Source organism: Aquila chrysaetos, chromosome Z (assembly GCF_900496995.4).
Source record: "Aquila chrysaetos chrysaetos chromosome Z, bAquChr1.4, whole genome shotgun sequence".
Lineage (NCBI taxonomy): Eukaryota > Metazoa > Chordata > Aves > Accipitriformes > Accipitridae > Aquila > Aquila chrysaetos.
In genome coordinates, this window is record NC_044030.1 from 32,431,808 (window position 1) to 32,453,680 (window position 21,873).

Consider the following 21,873-nt stretch of genomic DNA (forward strand, 5'->3'; position numbering starts at 1 on the left):
TTTTCTCCATCATGATCTGCGCATGATGCACAGTGCACAAAAGAAAAACCATACCCATGGGGTAGTTTTAAAAGCCATGAATTTGGGGTGCTTGGCCAAGAGAAAGAAACGCAGGACCCATCAGTTCAGTCCTCTGCATGTTAAATAGAAGAACTGTTTCTATGTGAGCAATAAATGTTAAAAAGGGGAATGGTAGACATACAAAAAAATAAATTTGTCTGAACAAACTCTGTGGTTGTTGAGGGCATTTTAAAGACAGTGTGACTAACTGGGCTGGGGAGAGGAAGTCTCAGTTATCACTTTAGAAGGCTTAATGGGCCTGAACCCCCTAAAAATTGCTGCACCTTATGAATCCCACCCCATCAGTCCCAATCCCACTTTACGCTGAGTGTTCCTGCCACAAGTATATATGTCTGTAAGCCATCATGACCTTTGGGACACCAGAGAAAGAAGTGTTTCAGGGAAATACAGGGCAGCTGGCTCAGTACAGTGGCACTTGCTTTATTGCTGCTTGTTAACAGAGGCCCAGTCGTGTCTTCAGAGCCCACTGAGATTAGAATCTCTTTATTACACTCTTGAGTTAGACTCAGAACTTGTCTGGTATCTTAACCGTGATTGATTATAGCTTCCCTGTGACAAGACATTGTTAATTCACAGGACACATCAAAGAAAAGTCATGGCTTTCAAAACGAGTTTTCATATTGTGTAGCAGACATTTATCTTACTTAGAAATTGAATTGCAAGGTTAGTCTCCCTATACACTGATTGGAGAAAGAGAGTTACTCCTGCTAGAGTCATGCTGGGAATTGCCTGGGGGAGGTCTCTTCCTTTATGCTGAATAGGAAGCTGAAGGCTGCCTAGCTTCCTCATGTATGCATTTAAGTCAGGTGTCTGAAGCTAATCAACATCAATACTGTATCAGAAATTGAGCAACATCTGCTTTAAGGTGCTCTCCTCCTGCATCTTCAAGCTTTGGGGAAAAAGCAATCTCCCCTGCAGCACTGCCCTGCATAATAACAGTGAGTGTAGAAAAGGCTGGTATATAGCCTGTGCTGTATCATCTGCTCTCCCCTCCTGGAGAGTACAGTCCCCTGCAGCTCTCCGAGACATCCCTAACCTTGACACTTTCAGAGGCTGCCAGGCATGGACTCAACCCTACAGTGCTGTGATGAGAATTTGAGCTGCAGAGCATGGGTGAGAATTAGACTGTTTCAAGAAAAAAAAAAACCCACCACTGTGTGAAGCTCCTATGAACAATAAATTAAAGTCTTCAGGTGGGCTGCAGCACCTATAACTGGAGGGAAAGGCTCCCTCCAGCCTGCCACGGAGGTAAAATACAGACCATCACAAATCTCTGTGTTTAGGAGAAACGGCATCAAATGCAGAGCTGAGAAAGAACAAGCAGAGGTGAAAGAGGCAGAGAGAAATTGCAAGGAATATTTACAGTACGATACCAAACCAAGGCACAGGCTAGTTTTCTTTCCATTTTTGCCATTCCTAGCTCTAAAAAGACACAAGAAATTCAGCCATTGTGCCTGGATAACTTTGGAGGGGAACTGAGACCACTTCCTAGGTAAACACCTACTACCAGTGCTTAGAGGCACTCTTTTAACACTTTCTCCACTGAAGATGAGAAAGCAGCAGCTTTTGCTGATGCTGGCCCAGCACACCTGAAGTGGCAGCAGAAATCAGAAACAGGAGAAGGGAGCAGTCCCAGTCAGGGGTGGTTGACAGCAGTGCACAGCCCTTTCTCCCTTTGCCACATTTTCCAGGAGAGGCAGGAGGGAGCCCTGCCAGTCCCTGGGGGGCATGCACATGTCTGGTGCTGCACCCACCCACCCACCTCTGCCTGTTACAGCCAGCACAACTCGGTAGGCACAGAGGTAGGGAGATGCAGACATGCCTGTTGGTTATCTGCTGGCCACCAGCGTGGTGCAAGGTGTGCAGCTGGCCCATCAGCGCACAGCACGTGAGGTGGCCAGGGAAGACAGAAGCCGAAAGGGCACAGGGGCAGTGCAGATGTGCTGCCAAGGAGGTGCATCTTCTGGACTCTGGTCTCTACCGGGCCTTTTGCTCTGCTCACAGGGAAACCCACTCCTGCAAAGTCCTCGTGCTGTGGTCTGTCTCCTGCCCTGCCTCTTGTGTGCGCTGTGGCACCTCACCAAGTCAGGAGAGTTGTGATCCCAAAGCCAAGGGCTCGGGCACCTCCACTTCGGGGCAGAGCCAAAACGCAGGAGTACTGCACTCTTCGGCAGAGCTGTCACACCAGGAAGGCAAGCCTATATGGACCTGGGTGGGTGGTTTGGGGGGAAATCTGCTTAAAATGAAAGAGAAAACAGTGGGAAGACCTGTAAAGAGCGGAGTGGTTGGTTTGCAGATGTATAGACGCAGTTATTACAGAAACACAGTTTTGACAGTACTACAGAGCCATGTCTGTTACCAGCCTCGGTAACGGGTGGAATTGTATTTAAAGGTGATGGTGCAGGAAGAGGTAAAATTTAGCTCCTGAACTGTGTTAGCACTTTTACAACCTGCACGTCTTCTCAGAGGGAGGGAGATTGTAGGTTAGTGCGTACTATTATATGCTGCTTGTAACGAAATCTTCTCTGGTGTATTTATGCTAATATTGACACGCTCCCTAAATATGGTAATGCTTTAAAACATTCACCTTTCCTTTCTGTTTTAGCAAAGAGGAAATGATATTATAATATAAAATGTAAACCAAACAGAAAGGAAGAGATTATTTCTGTATTGATAAAGGGCAAAGTATAATAAGAGTGAGACCAGTCTTGAATCTAATGCACAGACACAATTACTAGGATTGCCTCTCTTCTCTTTCTCTTCCAGGCTCCAGGAGAGAGAAGAATCAATTAGCTCTCTGCAGACTATGACCTTGAAGGATACAGCTTTAAGGGGAATATGCTGAGTAAGACAGAAAAGAAAGAAGAAAGAGAGAAAAGGATTTTGAAACTCATGGAAGGGCTTGGTTTAGAAACAATATATCAGCCACAGAATATAAGATGTGTCAGGGTTTTTTTGTTTCTGCACTGGAAAAAAAAATTATCAGCACAAAAGGGGCTTTCTGGGAACAAGTTACCTCACCCTGCCTGAAATGGAAAAAAGGATACTGAGAGGCAAAAGAAGGGACAATCCAATTTGCAGATGCTACTTTCCTAGCCATCTCTCTGAGAATTTTATAGCTGTCAAAGGCATTCATAAAAAAAAAAGTTATCACTGATGCAATCTGTCAACCTCTCCAACAAATCTTTGCTCTACATAAAACACAATGATGTGTTTGAAACGCAGCTGTTTCAAAAACCCCAAGACAGTGCTTTTAGAGCTGTCCAAAAAGTTCTTTTCATGCCTTTTTGAATTCTTAGGCAGATCTTCTGCAGTGTACTTTTCCAGCTATATTTTCTTATTTTAATTTGCAGGGAATTGCAGTCCCTTGCCATAGTCAGGATTACATGCCACAGTTAGAATAAATACTGTCTACACAACCTTCTCCCTCAGAGCAACCCAAACTTGACCTGCTGCCAGTTCTTCCTCTCCTTTCAGTCTCTATCTATCTGGAAGTCTATGATGCCTTAAAACATATTTATCTTAAGAAAATTAAGGCAACAGTGAAAAAACAAACTCAACTCAATCACCTAATTTCTGGACAACCATTTATTTCCCAGATGTTAGTGGATCTGATTGCAGATAATAGCTTTTTGTCAGTGACTGCTCCAAAGAATCTCTTCCCCCCCATCGCCTTCATTTACTTCAGAGATGAAGTTAGCCATGTTATTGATAAAGGCCTGCCTCACATGTGGAAATTCAAGAGGATGAGGGTTGTCCTGATAACTAGCTTTTGGTTGCTTCTCCCTCTTGCACAAAAGAGGCCATTTTGACTGGATGGCGGTCCTTGGTCACTTTATGAAGTAAAAATTGCTGTCATATCTTTGATGTCACTTATAATATTTGCACTACAAAAAAAAGATTTTCTGCTCCAGCGACAAAAAAAATTAATCACTTAGTGTAGTTCTATATAATTGCAAAGGTGGTTAAGTGTCCCAATAATTCAAGTAATGTCTTACCTACCACAGACAAAGCCCCCTGTCATTTAATTGCACAGCAATATTTCCCTATTAGGCTGTTTCCATCAGACAAATTATTTTTAATCTGAAGGCTGATTGTCACCCATTGTCTAAGCAAAAGGCAGCAGGACTTCTACAGGAATACTTAAAATTTTCTTTCAGCGATTCTGGAATTGCTGTTCAGGACTGACTCTCAGCCAAAAGGACCTCCACTGAAATCACTGTACTTATGCTCATTTTCACTGGCAAGGTGGTTGGCCCAAAATGTTATATATAATCCAACTGCCATATATCTATACTGAGTCCAGTCCTGGTCAGGCTAAACTTAGTAGCGAACTTCTAGTGACTTCAGGGCTCCAGGGTGAGGTCCAGTATGTACCACCTACAAGGTGGCCATCCTGCGGCATTACAGGGAAGGCACAAGGGAGAATAACTGAGATGGGATCCTGCAAGGCAGTTTGCATGGAACACGGTTGTTCATTCTGATCACTGCAGCTATCCAAAGGAAGCCTCAGCCCTGTCCTCTCAGCACAACGGCATGCTGCCTTCTCTTCTAGAGTTGTACAATTTTACACGGCTCAGGAATTGCTGGCTTGATCTGCTCCGGATTTGATGGGTTAAAATGATGAATGTCAAAGAAATTACACTTCAGCAATGCGGTATTTTGATGCTTTATGATCACTACTGGGAAACTAATCCAGGTACCCTGGATATTTTTTTTCTTTAGGGATGAGCAAAGACTAATTTGGAAACTGACCCCTCCTGCATCAGCCAGAATGCTTTCCTGAAACGCCCCACAAAAGTCAATGTGGCAATGTCTGAGAAACAGGTCCAACAAGAATCAGCTCCTAGAGGAGGGGAAAGGTGCAGAGAAACATGTGCTATGCTTTTAAGAGAAAGGGAAAGATTATAAGTTAACTGCTAAATTAATAATTCCCAGTCTCTAACTGCTTCATATACACTCTCTTTCCCACTGTCCTCCCAGTCTGTTTCAGGAGGATGACAGGGACGTTTGCCAGCAACGGACTTCAGGAAGAGGGTAGCAGAAGTGCTCTGCAGGCAAGGCAAAGAAAATGAACACACATAGAAGATCCGGCACAGGATGCAAATCAAATTTCTAAGGAAAATACACTGATAGACCATGTGGAATAGCTATCAGATAAACCCTTGAAGTAAATCACATACTTCCCTACAAGTGGATGCAGAGAAAAGGGTGGTACTGGTGCTTTACAAAGGTCCCAAATGAAGCACTCTTCATTGCCATGCACACCTCAGAACTAAGTTCAGAGGCCCCTATGTGCTCTTCTCAGAAGGTAACCCACGCTATACCTGTCTTAGCACATATAAGCTTTGCATGCCAATCACATGTCCTCCTCAAGGACAGCTACAGAACAGTTAAGTGCCTTTTTTTTTTTTTTTTTTGTGGAAGGGAAAAACAAAGAAACACATAGCTTCTACTTACAAAGTTTTGGAGCAGTTTGGAGATTGGTTTCTGTTGCTTGCGCCTGAGATGCTGTGGTAGGCTCCAGGGAGGGTGGTGACAGCGAAGGTGCGGCAGAGGACAACAGCCCAACATCTAGGATGCGGTTATACAGAGAAGGCTGGAGGAACGGTTTGGAGGGCACAAGCGAGCTGTCACTTTGCACTGTCACTTCAGCCTTGCTCTTGGGGCTAGGTACAGGGAAGGGTGAGGCATACACCTCCGAAGGCACCCAGGCAGACAGAGCTGTAGGATCCACAGCGCTCTTTGGGTCTTGTCCTATCCTCCCAGGGTCAAGGTGGGTAGGAGAGTCATACTCAAAAATCTTGTCCACAAAGACCCACTTGAGGCCAGCAATGCAGAGGCAAAGGCTGAGCAGGCAAGCCAGGATAGGGGCGATGCAGATCTTTTCAGAGTTGAGGCAGCCCTTCAGTCGCTCTGCCTCCAGGCACACACAGCAGGTCGTGGCAAGGCCTGCTATCCCCTGGACCCTCCTGTCCTCTCTTTGGGTCCCCGGCATGTTCTCCTCAGCCGGGAGCCCGTTGAGGGACGCATCAGGGCTCAGCTGAGCTGAGGGGCTGGGGAAAGTGTCGGCAGCTACTTCAGACATGTTTATGCATCAGGTCTCAAACAGCACACCTCCAAAAGGCCTTAACTCTATCACAGTCCATTACTGTGAGACACAGACAAAAAGAGATGGTAGTAATAGTCACAGTGCTCTGCAAAAATCACAGAGTGGGAGTCAACAAAAGGTCTGAGCTCAGCAACATCATCCAAACTGGGAGAGGAGCAATGCACAGGAGAAATGAGACCACCCCTGTCCCCCCCTTCCCCCTAGCCCTCTGTCACTCTCTCTGCCTCTCTGAAAGCAAGAGTAGCTTCACAATTACTGAGCTTCTGTTTGCTGGCCACTTTTATAATTCCTTAAATGCCTCTCAAGCAATTCCAGTTCTTCTGTGAGAGGGAAGAAACATCCCCCAAAAGCAAGCACAACAAAACAAAACAGGGAAGGAGGGTGATGAGAGAAAGGAAACCACGGACACCAAACAAATTGACCGGATTAAGTGAACCAATAGCCCAGAGCGAAAGGCAAGACTCTCACCTTGAGCATCTGAGGCTGGTATCTGCTTAGACGAGGAAAACAATTGTCATGCGGTAGAAGGAGCAAAAGCAAAATCTGTAACAACAGCGGCAGCGGCAGAAGTGACAGTAGCAGCAGCATCCTGTCGTGTTACAGCGGCGGCTGAAAGAGGCTGAATCATTACAGAGCAGCAGGTGCTCGCTGTCTGAGCATCACTGCAAACAATATCATTACACAGAGGTTTGAAAGGAAGAGCGATGCCAAGACGGTGGTAACTCCCTTTCTCTCCCCTCCCTCTTTGTCCTTATTGAGCGCTCATTCACTTTCCTCCTTTCCCCCCCTCCCCCCCCCGCCCCGCTCCCCCAGCCCCCTCGCAGCCTGTTTCCCTGATGTACGGACTCGCTCCTTCCTCCCCTACCCCACCCCCCGCCCTCCGCAGGGCTGGTCTGAGGGAAATCAGTACACCCAGCAACGCAGGACTGTCAGTGACTTCCTATTTTATCCAATTAGGGGGAATAAAGGCCATCAAATCAAAGGGAAGGAGAGGGCAGGAGTTGCGCGCCCGCCCGCTCCCTCTCTCCAGCCGAAGCGCGGCCAGAGGCGGCGGCGGCCATCGATGACAGGGTCCTACGGCGAGGACCGGGTGTCGGTGGGAGCTCTTTGGGCTGGACTGGGCTCGCTCTGCCTGATACCCGATCTCTCCCAGCGGGAAGACCCGCTTTCCGGCAGCAGTTTCTCCCTGCCTGACACCTAGAGACAGCTTTTCTTTCCAAGCCCCTGAATAAGTTTCATTCACTCGGAATAGTGCTGAGATGCATCTTAAGTCAAGCAGAGGAAAAAACCAACAAAACCCAAAAGCATTCCTGCCTCTGACAAATTTGCATTTATGTTACTACAAAGAGGTTTGCATAATTTTTTTTTAATATTTCATTTTTCAACCTCCCTCCCAAACCCCTCCAAAACCAAAAAGCAGGCTTGACACTAAAGCCAGCTCCTGAACACACTTTTCAAGAGCTCACATGCTGCTAACATATATATCCTCACTCCCCCTTAGACTAAAAAAAAAAAAAAAAAAAAGAATCAAAGAATATTATTAGTAACAAGGCTTCCACTTTGTTCTTCAATTTACCTGTCATTCCTCACCTCTACCAATACCTAGCATTAACTCCCATTTCCACCACTGCAGTGTAATACAGGGGTATTAACATAATGAAAGTAAGATTAGAATCAGCTTCATTCCCAGTCTCTTTTTTCTCCCACAGAAAAGTACACCTGTGCAACAATACAGACATGCGTATAAAAGGAGGGGGGCTTTTAACACAATTTCCAGTTCCTTGGACTTAGTGAAAACATTTGCATTGAAGATTTGGCAGCATGAATCCCCCTTTATCCTTAGTATAAATGGCTGCAGGATGCATAAGGAAACAAAGAATCAAGTGCTACAAATTGCCCTGAACTCATTTTTGCTGGTATCCAAAAAGTAATTTCCTTTGTAGTTACGTATTTTCGGTAGTGACAAAAAAGACGTCTGTCTCTGCCCATCTCGTCTTCCTGCCTCCCCCCACCCCAACTTCCATGGGAACATTAGTAACATTCACATAAAAAAAGGTTTATCAAAATTTCAGTGAATCCCATAGTGTTTTCACGGACTCTCATGTCAAGGACTAATTGATGGATGTCTGATCACAAAGCTTCCTGTGAGGCTGTAGTAGCCAACTGAAGTAATCACGATGCTACTACATTCAAGCGCTTAGAGAATTTACCTTAAAGCACAGCCAGTGATAACACTCTCTGGAAGAATGTAAAAAGATAAATCATCATACAATCTAGTCTACATTACCACTAAAGTGTCTGGTCCTCAGGTTAATGATGTGATCAGTAACCTCAGACAGAACGAACAGCTTGCATTGCATATTTACTTACATGCCTCCTCTTATTACAAAGCACATGTGCTCCTTAGCTGGTAATATTCTGCATGACTGCAGCCTCTTTCAAGTATCTCAAAACCTATTTCAAACAGCAGTAACAACACAGCCACTGTAGAAAGGGTAACATCACAGCAGTATTGCTGCGACAGTTGTGGTGGTCTGTGGGTACAAGTAAGGAAGGTTTCTTAGGGAAAGGATGTATCTTTTATTAGATTAACTGACAAATCTGGGAAAACCAGACATACTTTTGCACACACAAGTTGCTCCTCCAGTGTGAAGCTGAAGCAACACTCTTCAAAACAGAGTGCAAGTTGAGAACCAGCTGGGAATACTCTCTTCATTGCACAGATGAGATACCGCAGCATCTGAGTGCTCGGCACAAATTTTTTAAAATGTCATGCCTTCTTCATCCGTGTCTAGTATTTCAACCTTCCTATTTCCAGTAAGACAATTTTCCCTGCTGTCACTGCTCTGAGCTTGTGTTTAATCCACTGCCCTGTCCACATCTTCCCTGCACTGTCCTTCCAGGCAAACTACCTGTGTTCAGTCTTCTCCTATAATCTTCACTACTCTCCAGCCTACCCACATTTAACTGCTGTCCTTTACATTATGTTTCTGCTTTGCTCACATCTTTCAGGCACTGAGGTGAACAGAAATGCATGTGGAGATCTTGCACCTTTCTTACAAGGGTTGCCATGAAGTTGAAGTAATTGAGCACAATGCTACATAGCTGGACAGGGAGATGGATTATTACCAGTTCAGACCACGGGCTGCCACGTCCGCGTGCACAGTGCCTCGTGAAACCTCAGAGCCTCTTGTTCCAGGAGCCCTGTGGGGACACTTCCAGGGGCTCCCCTGCATGTGTGTGCATTGCCCCTCTCCTCACCCTGCTGCCAGAGGGGCCGTGAGCTGGCAGGGCCTGGGCAAGGGCTCTGCCAAAGGGGTCTCGCCTGCCGCCCGAGCCCCCCCAGCTAAACGGAGCCAGGATAGCCTCTGCTACCTCCTTGCTTTTTCACGCTCTCCTCCCCTGGCCAGGGCCCAGCCTGCCTGCACCATCTCCTGCCGGTAGGCAGCCACCTCCAGCCCCTCCCGCCGCCTCCGCGGCCGCAGCATCTCCGTGGGGCCTGGCTCCCTTCCAGGCTGCAGTACCCTCCTCTGCTGCAGGTCCCTTCCCCCGCGGCACCTCCAGAACCGGCGCACAGGCTGCCTGCTTCAGCATCGCGCAGCCAGCTCTGCTCAGACCTCCTCCTTCTCCTCCTCCTCCTCCTGCCGTCCCCCGCCCCAGGGAACTCTGCAGAGCGGCTTCAGCCTCCCGGCCCCGCTGGAGCTGCGGGGTGCTGGGGCTTGCAGCGAGGAGAGCAGGGCGGCACCCTGCCTTCGGGGGTGCCTGGCGGCTCCCCTTGCTCCCCGGCCGACCAGGGAGAAAGGCAATGCTGAATCACTGGCCCGGCTGCTTCCCTGGCCCCGCTCCACAGGTGGCCAAAGCCGGGGCCAGGACACAGCCTGCCCGCCATGCTGCAACCCGATACTGCACAGTGCTGGCTCCTCTCGGGACCCTTTGGACAAAAATGCAACCCCACGCTCTTTGCCACGTCTGGGTTGGTAAGGGAGCACGCTGCCTTTTGTGCCAGCTCTCGCGGCTGCGGTAAAGGCTGATGGTCTCTCACTTTGGGTCTGAAGATATGACTGTAAACTGAAGGTACAGTTCGCTGGTTTGGAGGGTTCTTTCTGCTCCCCTTCCCCCCCAAAGCAACGCAGAAATACTTTTCTGCAGCTGCCGTTTTGAGGCTTTTACATTTCTGTAGCGACATGCTAGCACTGGCGTGCTGTGTTTAAACACGGGTTCTGGCCCAGGCTGGAAGAGATGAGTGCCTTGGAAAAGAGCCAGAATTGGTTAACAGAAAGGGAGACTCTGGAAGAGAACAAGAGGGAGCATGACCTTGGAGGTAACAAAGTTTTACTAGGGTAGCCCATTGGTGGGCAATACAGAAGGGTAAGGAAGGAAATTACTTGCCTGTTTGTAATCAGGTTAGGTCCTTACGCAAAGATTTATTTCTGATTATTATATAGCTTGGGCCTCCTTGGCTTAGAGGGAAAAGTAGTGTGATTCTACACTAATGAAGCTAGGCTGTGACTGAGATTTGGACTCTTGCCATATGTAAGTGACAGGTTGAAACTCAAAGGCTTACAAAACTGAAATTTTATTTTGTGGAGTGTTTTTGCAAAGTTCCACTCCCAACAGACTCAAGGAAAGACACAAAGCCGAAGTCAGCATTAACCTCCAGCCTATAATGAGGAGGAACAAGCTGTATCTGTTCCTCCAGTTTTACAGGTCCTAAAAAGAGGTTGATTTTGTATTACCAAACTGCAGAGGACCATTCTTTCTGGCCAGCCACAAATACGTGGATGAAGCTTAAATAGATACGTGATCATAACTGACAACATCCCGCAAATTAGAGCAGCAACTACCATTTAACTCAGATGACCCTTCAGTCATGCCATAATCAGACCCAAACCTGCTGAAGGTTTTTGAAATTAGGCTTGGTGAGTCACTCTCATAGAAGCCATTGGATATCAAATACGCAACTGCTTTAAATAAAGTCCCAGTAGCCCACAAAAAGATTCCCTAAGAATTATCTACTTTCTTGCAACTACTGGGACATTAGGAAAGTAAAGTATGTCTTCACAAGCGGTTATTCATGACTCTGTTGGATCACAGCTTAAGAAAGGATGCTCAGGGGATCACAGATCAGTGCAGGGCAAGTGATCTTCCCCCAGGCCACTGCTTTCCTTTAAGAACATGCCAATTCTTCAGAAAGAAGCAAGCAGCAATATGTGGCATCAACTGCTCCATCATGTGTTTGACTGCACTCCCTTTTTTTCCACACATTGAGAAATTAAAAGCATTGTAACCAAGAAGCTAAAAAGAAAAAAAGTGCACGTTCATTAACAAGAGATTGATGAGGAAGATAAAAGGATCTCTTTTTATTGATTGCAGGCACTTTCTTAAAATTAAATAAGTGCACTATTTAAAGATGGGGGGGTGACCCAAAGCAAGTGAGCAGGCCCAATAAGCAGCATCACTGCCAGCAATCATGGTGTGGGAAGAGTGGGCTATCACACATGATGCAAATGATTCATTTATTCCTGTTTTCAGTGCTTCACCAACCTCCCCTCCTTAATCCATCTCCCTTGGACTGATGCCAGTACTCTCTCCCTTTAAGTCCTTCCAAAAGCCTTCACTAAAAACCTCATCTTTCAGCTCAAATGGCACATGGAGAAAACTTCATTTTGTTTCTATACTGGTCCTGTCACTGGAACTGCAAATGTTAAAATGGGACAGGCTAACAGTCGCATACACACACATCCCATTTTTCACCTGATGGAAAGCAAACAGGATACATGTGCTAGTGCTGTTTATATGTCTCTGCCCATTACCTCCACGTTTTCCCCTTTATGTTTTTTTAAACCCTCTGGCCATTTGCAGCCATATGTGACTGAGGAGAAGGAATATCAAGCCTGTACAAAAATGCAGGAAAACTTGAGCAGTAAAAGTACAAACCCTTAAGCACATATTCAGCCATAGACATGAGGGTAAATACATCAATGTCAGCGGAATCATTAGTGTGCTTAATTCAGTTGGTATAAGAGGGCTGCTGTAGGAAGACTCCCTACCCTCAGACAACACAGGAGACAGGGACATGAAGGGGCTTTATCCAAACCATCTCCATACCCTGAAGCCAAAACCACTATACTGGAATTATTGCACCGCCCACATAGGTGTGTCAGAAGCAGGTCTTCACACTAATACATTTCTTGGAAATGTCTGGAGCACAGAATACAAACTTCAGTGCTTGTAAAAACATTTGGGAGAGCTCATGTTGCCTCTGTGGCAGCATTTTCTGTACTGATGTCACGTGTACATTTACACCAGGAACATGCTTTCTGTAAGTCCAATAGCAGTGGCTTGCAGAAACAGTGATTTGAAAAAACAACACAACTACAATGGCTGTTTCAAGAGATGTTTATACTTTAAATAGCTACAGCCAGTAATTGAAACTGAAAACTGCCACAAAATGGGCTGTTATTTCAGGGGAACCAAAAGGTTTTCTGAGTCTTTTCATCTTCAAGTGAAATGTGAGACACTGAGTTTCTTTCATCCTAATCAAAAGCAGAGCTAGTGGCACTACACGAGACACAGAAATCCAATATCAAACCACAAATGTCAGGGTTTTTCATCAATGACACTGACTCATTCCCCTAGCCTCTGCTCAGTCACAAAACTGGGATGAGCCCTGCCACTGTTCAGGCTAATTATATGATATGATATGATATGATATGATATGATATGATATACCACATAGCTCTGCCATGTGGTAAAGGAGCATTTAAGAGATGCAAAGATATGTAACGTGCTTAGCTAGGCTCTTCTGTCTGAGGGCAGAAGCAGCAGAAGAAAGACCACGTGCAGTTTTCTGTTTTGTTTTGGTTTTGGGTTTAGCTGGGGCAGCACTGTAGTCACTCATTAACTCCCACCCACCTTAGTCCTCAAATGCATCTGCGTGCCTGCATTTGAGCCACTTTATTCAGACGGAAGAAATTCCTCATGGGTGTTCATGGGACAGTGGCAGCAGTACTGCTACTTTGCACAGGCATGGCTATGCAGGATTTTGTGCTGGCCAGCCTTCATATCCACAGTGCTGCTGCTGCTGCGGAGTCACTGGACACTGATAATTTGAGTAAAGGTCCCAAAAGCCCTGAATCAAGGAATTATCCCTTCCCCATTGACCCCTGGTTAATAAAGTACTTAAACGTGCATGGAGTTAAACAAGTGGTGAAATGCCTTCCTGATTAGAGATGGGCTACATCATATATTTAAGTGCCTTTTTGAATCAGAGCCTAATTCAGGAACTGAAAAGGTATTTTGGAGCGTACTGCTGTGGTTTCATGATAAACAGTTTGGCAGCAATATCATCCTTTTCCCTGTCTCTCCTTTGTTTTTGCTCCCTCTGTTCTGTCACCTGCACTAATTTGTAACATTGTTCATGTGGCCAGGCTTTCAACTGGATCAGAGAACTGATTTTGGACTTATAAAGAATTTCTTTTAAGATATTTTTTTTTTAAATGGGTAAGCTTACCAACTAATTCCCAGCCTGGTCCCATAAACATATATAGGCTGGAAGAATGGGGACCATGGTCCAGAGGACAGAAGTTCCTTGACCTTGTCTTCTCACCAAAGACTTTGCATAGTGAAACCATGACCCAAGACCCTTCCTGAATCTAGGCTTAACTTAGGCAGAAGCTCCTGGAAGATCCCAACAAGATACCCATTATTCTGAAAAATCTTGACTCTACTTACACCTTTCATTTTTTTGTAAATACAAATTATTTTTGTACATACACATATTCCCAACTGCTGCTGTTTAAAACTTAAGGCATCAAACTTTACTTCACTTTAAAGTGTCATTTTCAAAATTTCAACTACACATGGACTTTTTCATAGAGTAACTCTCTAGCATATCTATATTCAATAGTTTGGCTATTAGAAAAACAGAAGGAAAGAAGTCAAAGACATAGAGCCAGCCTAACACATGGAAGAATTTCTGCAGCATTACATAAGCGAGTATTAATGATATGACATTGACATATTACTGGCTTAGATTTGTAAAGTACATCTTACAGTGCAGTCATACATTCAGAATCTACAAGCTTCAGAAATTTGCTTGCAGAAAATGTTATGATTTCAGCTCAAGAGCTGGTTTGCTTAGCAGTTTTCTGCAAATACCTCCAAATAAAGAATCTAATCTACCTTATCCTAAATCAAGATATTAATTCAGTCCAGCTCTGGTTATGTCTATACATAGACTGATTATGCTCAAGTTAGCAGAATTGAGATGTTCACTGTTTAAAACAGATAAGCAACACAGTATTTATAACTGCAAAATTCCAACAATAACGAAAGCAACAGCTCTCACCATGCCTCAGAATCCTAGTATCATCAAGGACATTTAATATTTAATATTTAATATTCTTTCTTAGTGCATTCAGAAAGCCATAGAAGGCATGAATCACTCCTTTGGCATTGGCTAGAAAACTTCGTCAATTTCCAGCAAATAATTAAGAAGAATTCAGATAAGTATGACAAAGGAGATTTTATGTCTAGTCATGAGTTTTCAGTAGTCTAATCAAATATGGTTTTACTACATAGCTATGTTTTGAATGTAAACCTAGCCTGCATTTTAAAATGTCTTGTCACATCTTTCTCACCCCTGCACCCAGGCTCTCTTTGTGCTATATATGGTCTGGCACAAAACCAAAACTCTCACCTTTTAGAAATCAAAATCCAAATTGAAGTAAGGTAGTTAATTAACTCTTCTCATACACAGGACTTTAATATTCCTGCATCAGGTTGGGTCTTGTTAAGAGCAAGAGAGGAAAACAGCAAAGAGGAAACTTTGAAACCTTAAAGAAATCTATCTGCTGTACTCTCATTTCATTGATGCAGGCTCTGTGATGCTCCAGACACTGAGCAGACCCCTACACCAGGGTAAAATGGGTTCATTATAACTTGTTTGCATTTAACACACAGGCATGCACAGCTCAGGGCAATGTGGGCCATTGCTGCTGGATGGTGTAAGAGCAGTAGGGTAGCTTTGGAAACACCCCCTTCTGCAAGACATTGGACAACCTGGAAATGGAGCATAGGAGGCAGTGACAGAGCAAAAACCAGGTCTTTAAAGCCCACAACAGGACAGAGGAAGGCAGGTAAATGGAGCCTCTGCTACAGAACCCAGGTATTTCTAATCCCCACTACTGACAACAACAGTATGTGACAGAGTGTTTACGCACTCATACATACATATGTATCAGAATGAGTTCACAGCAATCATCCTTTCATTTGATGGATGCATTATTCCTGCAGCATTTCCTGTGTTCAAACTGCAGGTCAGGTTCACCGGGGGTGCCTTATATCTGCCTGTGTTTCACCACAGAGGCTGTGGAGTGGCAACGGGCCTACAGGGAACAGGCTGACTTTTTCCTTTTTCTTGAGGGTGCCTAAGGAATAAATGCATTTACTCTGAAAGAGTATTTGAAAGGGTGGGCCAGACAGGCAGGGCTGAGGTCGCACTGTATCCTGTGTTCCCAGCCAAGCTTATCCAAATTACCATCCAGAGAAAAAGTCAAATAAAATAGAGCTGTCCTCATGTACACCACTTTAGGTATGCTAAGTCTGTGGTGGGAAAGCTGGCCATGATGGTGGGGAAGGGAAACAAGCACCTACAGGCTGCAAGGAGGAGGCACTTAGCGACCTTGGCTTGTACACACACAGATGAGGTGAATTGTGTCCCTAAATCCCTTTCTTATCAGGGCCATAGTTTGAAGCCAGACCCTATAACACTCTACCATTCCCTCAGACATTGACTACTGCAAAGATGGGGCCAAATTTCTTGCCAGTGTGGGCAAGATTTCAGCCTGCTCAGCCACAGAGATGGTGAAGTCCTAATACCTGCTTTCACTTGAGGGTTGCCTTGCTCTTGCTTAAAAATTCCCTGCATACTGCTTAACTGCCACTTAACTCCAATTAAATTGAAAGCTGCCAAAGGGCAACAAATCCTTTCTATGTTTCTAATTTCACACTAAACCCTGTGTCCTTCCTTCAGGGTTTTCAATAAAGGAACTGTATTTTAACAACTTTGCACACGTTAGAGGAGAAAACAAGGTTGCAACCAAAATAGATCTGATTCTAAAGGCACAAGCTCCACAGGGCAAAGCCTGAGATCCCTGGGGCAGACCAGGCTGACACACATACTCATGAGCATAACGTAACGTTGTTTCTACTTATTCCAGAAGCCTGACACTCAGCTAAGGAAGGAAAAAATAAGGCGTCTTGAATTTTGAACTCCTTTTGCCCCAAAGAGTGAAGATGGTGCTCCTGCCTCACTGATCAATTCGAAATGATTCTCTGGAGGCCTTGTTAATAACACTTGAAAAATACATGAAATTCTGTACATTACATGCCTTTCCTTCGTTAGGCATCAGTTCATGGTTTCATCAGGAAAGCAGCCCTGTTCAGCTGCACAGAAATCACTCTTTGAGGCTGCCTTGAAGGACACAAAATGACTAAAATTTAACCAAGTGAACTGAAAAATGAAAAAGGATGAAGTTCTGGCCTGTGTTGCTGAGTATGTGCTAGTAACACTACACAGTGTAGGGTGAGCAGATATTACACTTCCCCTTCTAAACTAGCCCATTTAAGAAGTGCTAATATTACCCCAACAGTGACTACTAGGGTTAGACATGGGCTAATTAAAAATCTATGCAGCTGGGGTCTAGTCAGCATTAATAATTAGTTGTAGCCATTTCCACCACCTTCCACCCGCTACCTCCAACTCCTTTCATCTTACAAAAAAAAAAAAAAAAAATCACTGTGCATGTATGTAGTTACAGGAAACATAATGCATTATTAATGTGGCCACAGCAGACAGAAAGTTCAGGTTTACTGCTTACCAGTGTAAAGTTGTAGCTACTGGCAACAGTCAGCTCGCTGGTGCATTAGGTAATGACAGAGTTTCCAAGAGTGCCAACTAAAGTGGCTAAATAATACCAGCTATTTGGAAAAGCACAGAAGCTGGGAGGAATGATGCGTCTGAATCTATCACTGAGACAGGCAATGGCAGGCAACCTGCAGGAATTATTCCAGGAACAATTAACTTGCTACAATAAGGTTGTGCATTTTCTTTGATCCACGAATGTGATTATGTTCAATCACAGTTACGCAAGTCAGAAGTCTCCAGAGGACGGGCAGAAAGGAAGCAGGTAGAGATAGCAGCATGAGACAAAGCACCCCAAATAAAGGTCTTTACCAAGCCCTTTTCCCATCGAAACAACACAGTGTTCACAGTGAGCTGGAAAAGATGCCCACACATGTCCTGTGATTTCAAGGAATATCAGACAAGTCAGGCCAGAAGTGCTTATTTCCTAGCACACCAAACAATGATCTATCATTACAGACATGTATCTGTCAAGCTGGTATCTGCACACACATGCTGAAGAAATGCCTTTCAGATGTCATTTTCCAGTTATCCTGGACAACATATTATGCTGCATACAAGTAGACATACATAGCCAGAACCCCTGAAATGAAGGCTTAGAACAGCAGAAAAATACAGCGTGGCTTGAACAAGCAATAAAGCTACAGATTAGATACATGGATTAAAGTCACAGAAATTAATTCAGACCTGCTCCCCCAGCAGGATGCCTTTGTGCAGTCTCAAGCCGAGTAACATTTTGATTTTTTCCCCTCCTCAAGGGGTTCCTTCTTTTTGTACAAAATCTGTGACTCCTCAATACAGAGCCTAAAATGTAAAAATCATAAAAAGCAGCAAGGAGCTGTCCTAAAGCTGAAGAGTCAGAAGCTTCTCCCACACCCCGTTGACATGTCTCGCTAATTTCAGGGATCCGTCAAAGAAGTGCAACTAGACTTCCTTCCTAACAGGCCAGAGGGGAGGACCCAGGTCTGCAGCCAGAACCAAAGGGCTAGCATGAAATTTGGCACTTGCAATGTTAAAGCTTCGTTGTCCCAGGATCACTTGTGCGTTACTGAACAAGACATGCAAAAGGGCTGTCACAACAGCTATCATTCAGGTTGTGGCCCCTTATTTCACCCTGGTGACCATGAGCCCTCCATAGTAGCTTCTTGCCAACAAGGAGCTACTGTTTCTTCTTCCCACCAGTTGGGCACGATGGGGATTAGGGTAAAAACCACTGCGGTCCTGCCTTTGAAGATGACTTTCTCTGGTTTGAGTGGCAACAGTTAACTATAACCTTTTCAGCTACCCACGGCCATTGACTATTTCCTTACTGCAGACAGGCTTTTTAATACCACTGTGGGGAACTGTACTTAGATGACACAGAGAAATCCTTTGGTAATTATTTGGGCTAATCCTATTAGGAAAGAAAGGCTTTCAATTGCTAAAGCAACAGAAAAACCTTTCAGAAAAGGCACCCACCACTTCAAATTAAATCAACGCCCCCTTCCAGCCCAGGATAACCTGATTATTATTGTACATAAGAAGAGTTGTGTTAACTGAAATCAAAAACTGTTTAACATTTTAAGAAGTTTTATTTAAAAATTTAAAAAACGTATTTGAAATGCCTACAAATTCAAAAGACACCACTCTGCTTTCCTGCACATATTTTATTTGCACTTTACTAGTCCACAGTTCTACTTGTGTATTTTCCAAGTAAGAGACAGATTTTTACAGAATGTGCACAGTTCTATAAGGATTTTACCTATGCTCCAAATTTATGCTACAAGAGAGGATAAAATTTATGTTCCCCAAATTTGCTGTTATTTCAATGCTGTGGTAACATGACAGTGGTGGAGTTAACTCTTTCATGTGCTGATCAGAAATTCAGCTAGAGTGTTTAAAATGATAGTAACTTGATTTATTGAGCAACAAGAGGAATTACTTGTCTGTGGCCACCAGCCAAACAAGTAATCTTTTAATAAGGCATGTGCAGTTACTGCATTTCCTTTATGAGGAAAAGATAAAAATAGCCAGTTTAAAAAAATATGCCTAGGCATCTAAAATGGGCCTGACTTAGTATATAGGCACACTCAACCATGTGGCCTTAGGCACTTCAGTTCCTTTCTCACACCTGCATCTGCTCATGACTCATGGCTCTCCTCCATTCCTTACCCTAGAGGGTGCTGGACAAACCAGAACTGCCCTTCAGATGCTTTTACCATGGTAGACCTCACCCAAGATGTTAATAGCAGCTTTTGGGTTTATTTTAAAACAACCTGAGAGGGCTACCCTTTTTCTCCCCCTTGGGAGTTTTCCTCCTCTCCCAAGAGCACATTTTCAATGCTGGCACTGCAGGCTGATTTAGGGAGAACTTCTGAGTTCCTCTTGCTGAAGTAAATCTCCAGCTTTGCAGAAAATGATGAAACATTTTCTACTTTAGAGAGATGAATGTCACTGAAGCTTTTTTCTAAGACTTTGTGGACAGAGGAAAGACATGGTGAACACTATCTTTTCACAGGCAAATAGTAGGTGCATTTATTCGATGGTGGTTTAATGCTTCCCCCCCTCTTTTTTTTTTTTTTCTTTTTTTCCCCTCCTTATATGTCTGAGGAATTGTTGAGGATCTAGGGGATGGGCAGAAGTGGAGACAAATTCCCCTGCTCCATCTTAGCCATCTCTAATATGCTGTCTGTCTGCCTGGCTCCCCACTCAGCACGTAAGTGTGGAACAACCTTTGGTAAGTCTTTGGACTAATCCTTGTAGGAAATATTTTTAGTTTTGATGCATCTAAAGTCTCTCTGGGCATTCACTGGGGTGCCTGCACATGCAGTTCAGGGTTCATGAGTTGTTCCTTCAGGAGCCAAGTGTTGGTCTGGGATTCCCAGCCTGCAACCCACATTCATATTAGTCCTAAGGGATGTGCTCGGTGTTGCTCAGGAAATCTTTCCTTTGATCAGTGTCTTGCTAACACCCAATTGCTGGACTGTCTGTCTGTCTTGAGCATTTGAGAATGTGTCCTTGTGATTGTTGTCCCTGTGATCTATTTCTGCATTTGCAGGTGTACAACCTCCTGCAAGTAAATGATTTATAAAAATGTAAGCAGGATTGCATATCTGTTAGAGACTCTGGGAAACAGAAAGGGAGTGTTTGATGCCTGACCAGCAGCACTGAGTTGTGTTCACCCTAAGCAGGAGTGTGAAAGCACAAGACAGAGATGCAGATGCATTGTGGGACCTCTCTCCTTCATTTATGTAGCAAATACAAGTAACTTCAAGACTTCTTTACAGGCTCTCGCATAACGAAAACACAGTGAAATATTTTAATAAGTGGTGAGAGAATGTGAGAATATCTATTAAAAATCATGGTCATCTCAGAAATACATTGTTGCTGTCAGTAATTAATGCATGAGTTATAAAACTCAAGGAACTAACTTTGAGCCTGTCTTCTTTTGTACAGCTGTCTTTCTAGCTGAGATCAAACACATTGTTTAATGAATCGATCCCTTTCCTCTTCCCCACAAGCATTCCTATTTAAACATCTGCATTTTCTCGTAGTAACATTATGCATCGTGTCTGAAATCAACATGATCATGGAAATTCCCAAAGGAACCTGGAGCATAGCTCATGTTGCTCTTGCTGCACAGGAAATGCAACTGTTCTTACTCATCCTTCCTCTATAATGAAGAGTCAGATTCATTGCCTTGCTGTGCTGAGGAGGAAATTGCTGCATAATCTCCTTTCACAGCTAGACAATCCCCTCTTTCCAAAGCAGGCTAAGCATGCAAATTCTCTAGACATATTTGATGAATTTCTAATCACAGTGGGTGAAACAACAGGGCAAAGGCGAGTGTCAGTGACAGAAGCCTTGTGCTGGCTCCCTGCTGAAGACATTGTTTTCCTTGTATGTTCACCCACGTATTAATTGTGGGTGATACATATTAATTGTATCTGCTCTGGGACAAATAAACCATAATCAGGTCAAACTGTGGCCAGTCTTAAGGCCAGTTAGAAGTCTTGAAAAGACTAACACATGCATCCTCCTCAGCACTTCACATGGGCTGCAAAATGAAACCCCCAAGGTCTCCCAGTTTATGATCTTACATCACCAGTGTATTGAAGGGAGTGCCTTCTGCCAGTCAGGATGTTCCCCGCCATCTCTTGAGGTAAGAGAGGGACCTCTGTGGGCTGCAAGGATGTCCTGGTTTCAGCTGGGATAGAGTTAACTGTCTTCCTAGTAGCTGGTACGGTGCTATGTTTTGAGTTCAGTATGAGAAGAATGTTGATAACACTGATGTTTTTAGTTCTTGCTAAGTAGTGTTTATACTAAGTCAAGGATTTTTCAGCTTCTCATGCCCAGCCAGCAAGCAGGCTGGAGGGGCACAAGAAGTTGGCACAGGACAGAGCCAGGGCAGCTGACCCAAAGTGGCCAACGGGGTATTCCATACCATGGGACATCACATCTAGTATAGGAACTGGGAAGGGGGGGTGGGGAATGGCTGCTCGGGGACTAACTGGGTGTCGATCAGTGGGTGGTGAGCAATTGCACTGTGCATCATTTGTACATTCCAATCCTTTTATTATTACTGTTGTCATTTCATTAGTGTTATCATTATCATTATTAGTTTCTTCTTCTCTGTTCTATTAAACTGTTCTTATCTCAACCCATGAGTTTTACTTCTTTTCCTGATTTTCTCCCCCATCCCACTGGGTGTGGGGGGGGGAGTGAGTGAGCGGCTGCGTGGTGTTTAGTTGCTGGCTGGGGTTAAACCACAACA

The 21,873-nt window shown here is 44.4% G+C and overlaps 1 protein-coding gene across 14 annotated transcripts in view; it reads right to left on the minus strand.

Annotated features, from left to right (window-relative positions):
* NRG1 (neuregulin 1) overlaps positions 1 to 21,873 on the minus strand; it is a 478,013-nt gene that overhangs the window by 96,830 nt on the left and 359,310 nt on the right. For 2 of the 14 annotated variants that reach the window (XM_030004893.2, XM_030004887.2), the window contains exon 1: positions 5,542 to 6,922. The exons of 8 other annotated variants lie outside the window; for them this stretch is intronic. In XM_030004893.2, the coding sequence (XP_029860753.1) occupies positions 5,542 to 6,169 (628 nt within the window). In that variant the 5' untranslated portion in view covers positions 6,170 to 6,922. Of the gene's footprint in view, positions 1 to 5,541; positions 6,924 to 21,873 lie in introns of those variants that run through there. 4 more of the 14 variants (XM_030004888.2, XM_030004905.2, XM_030004889.2 and 1 more) reach the window with 4 other exon arrangements.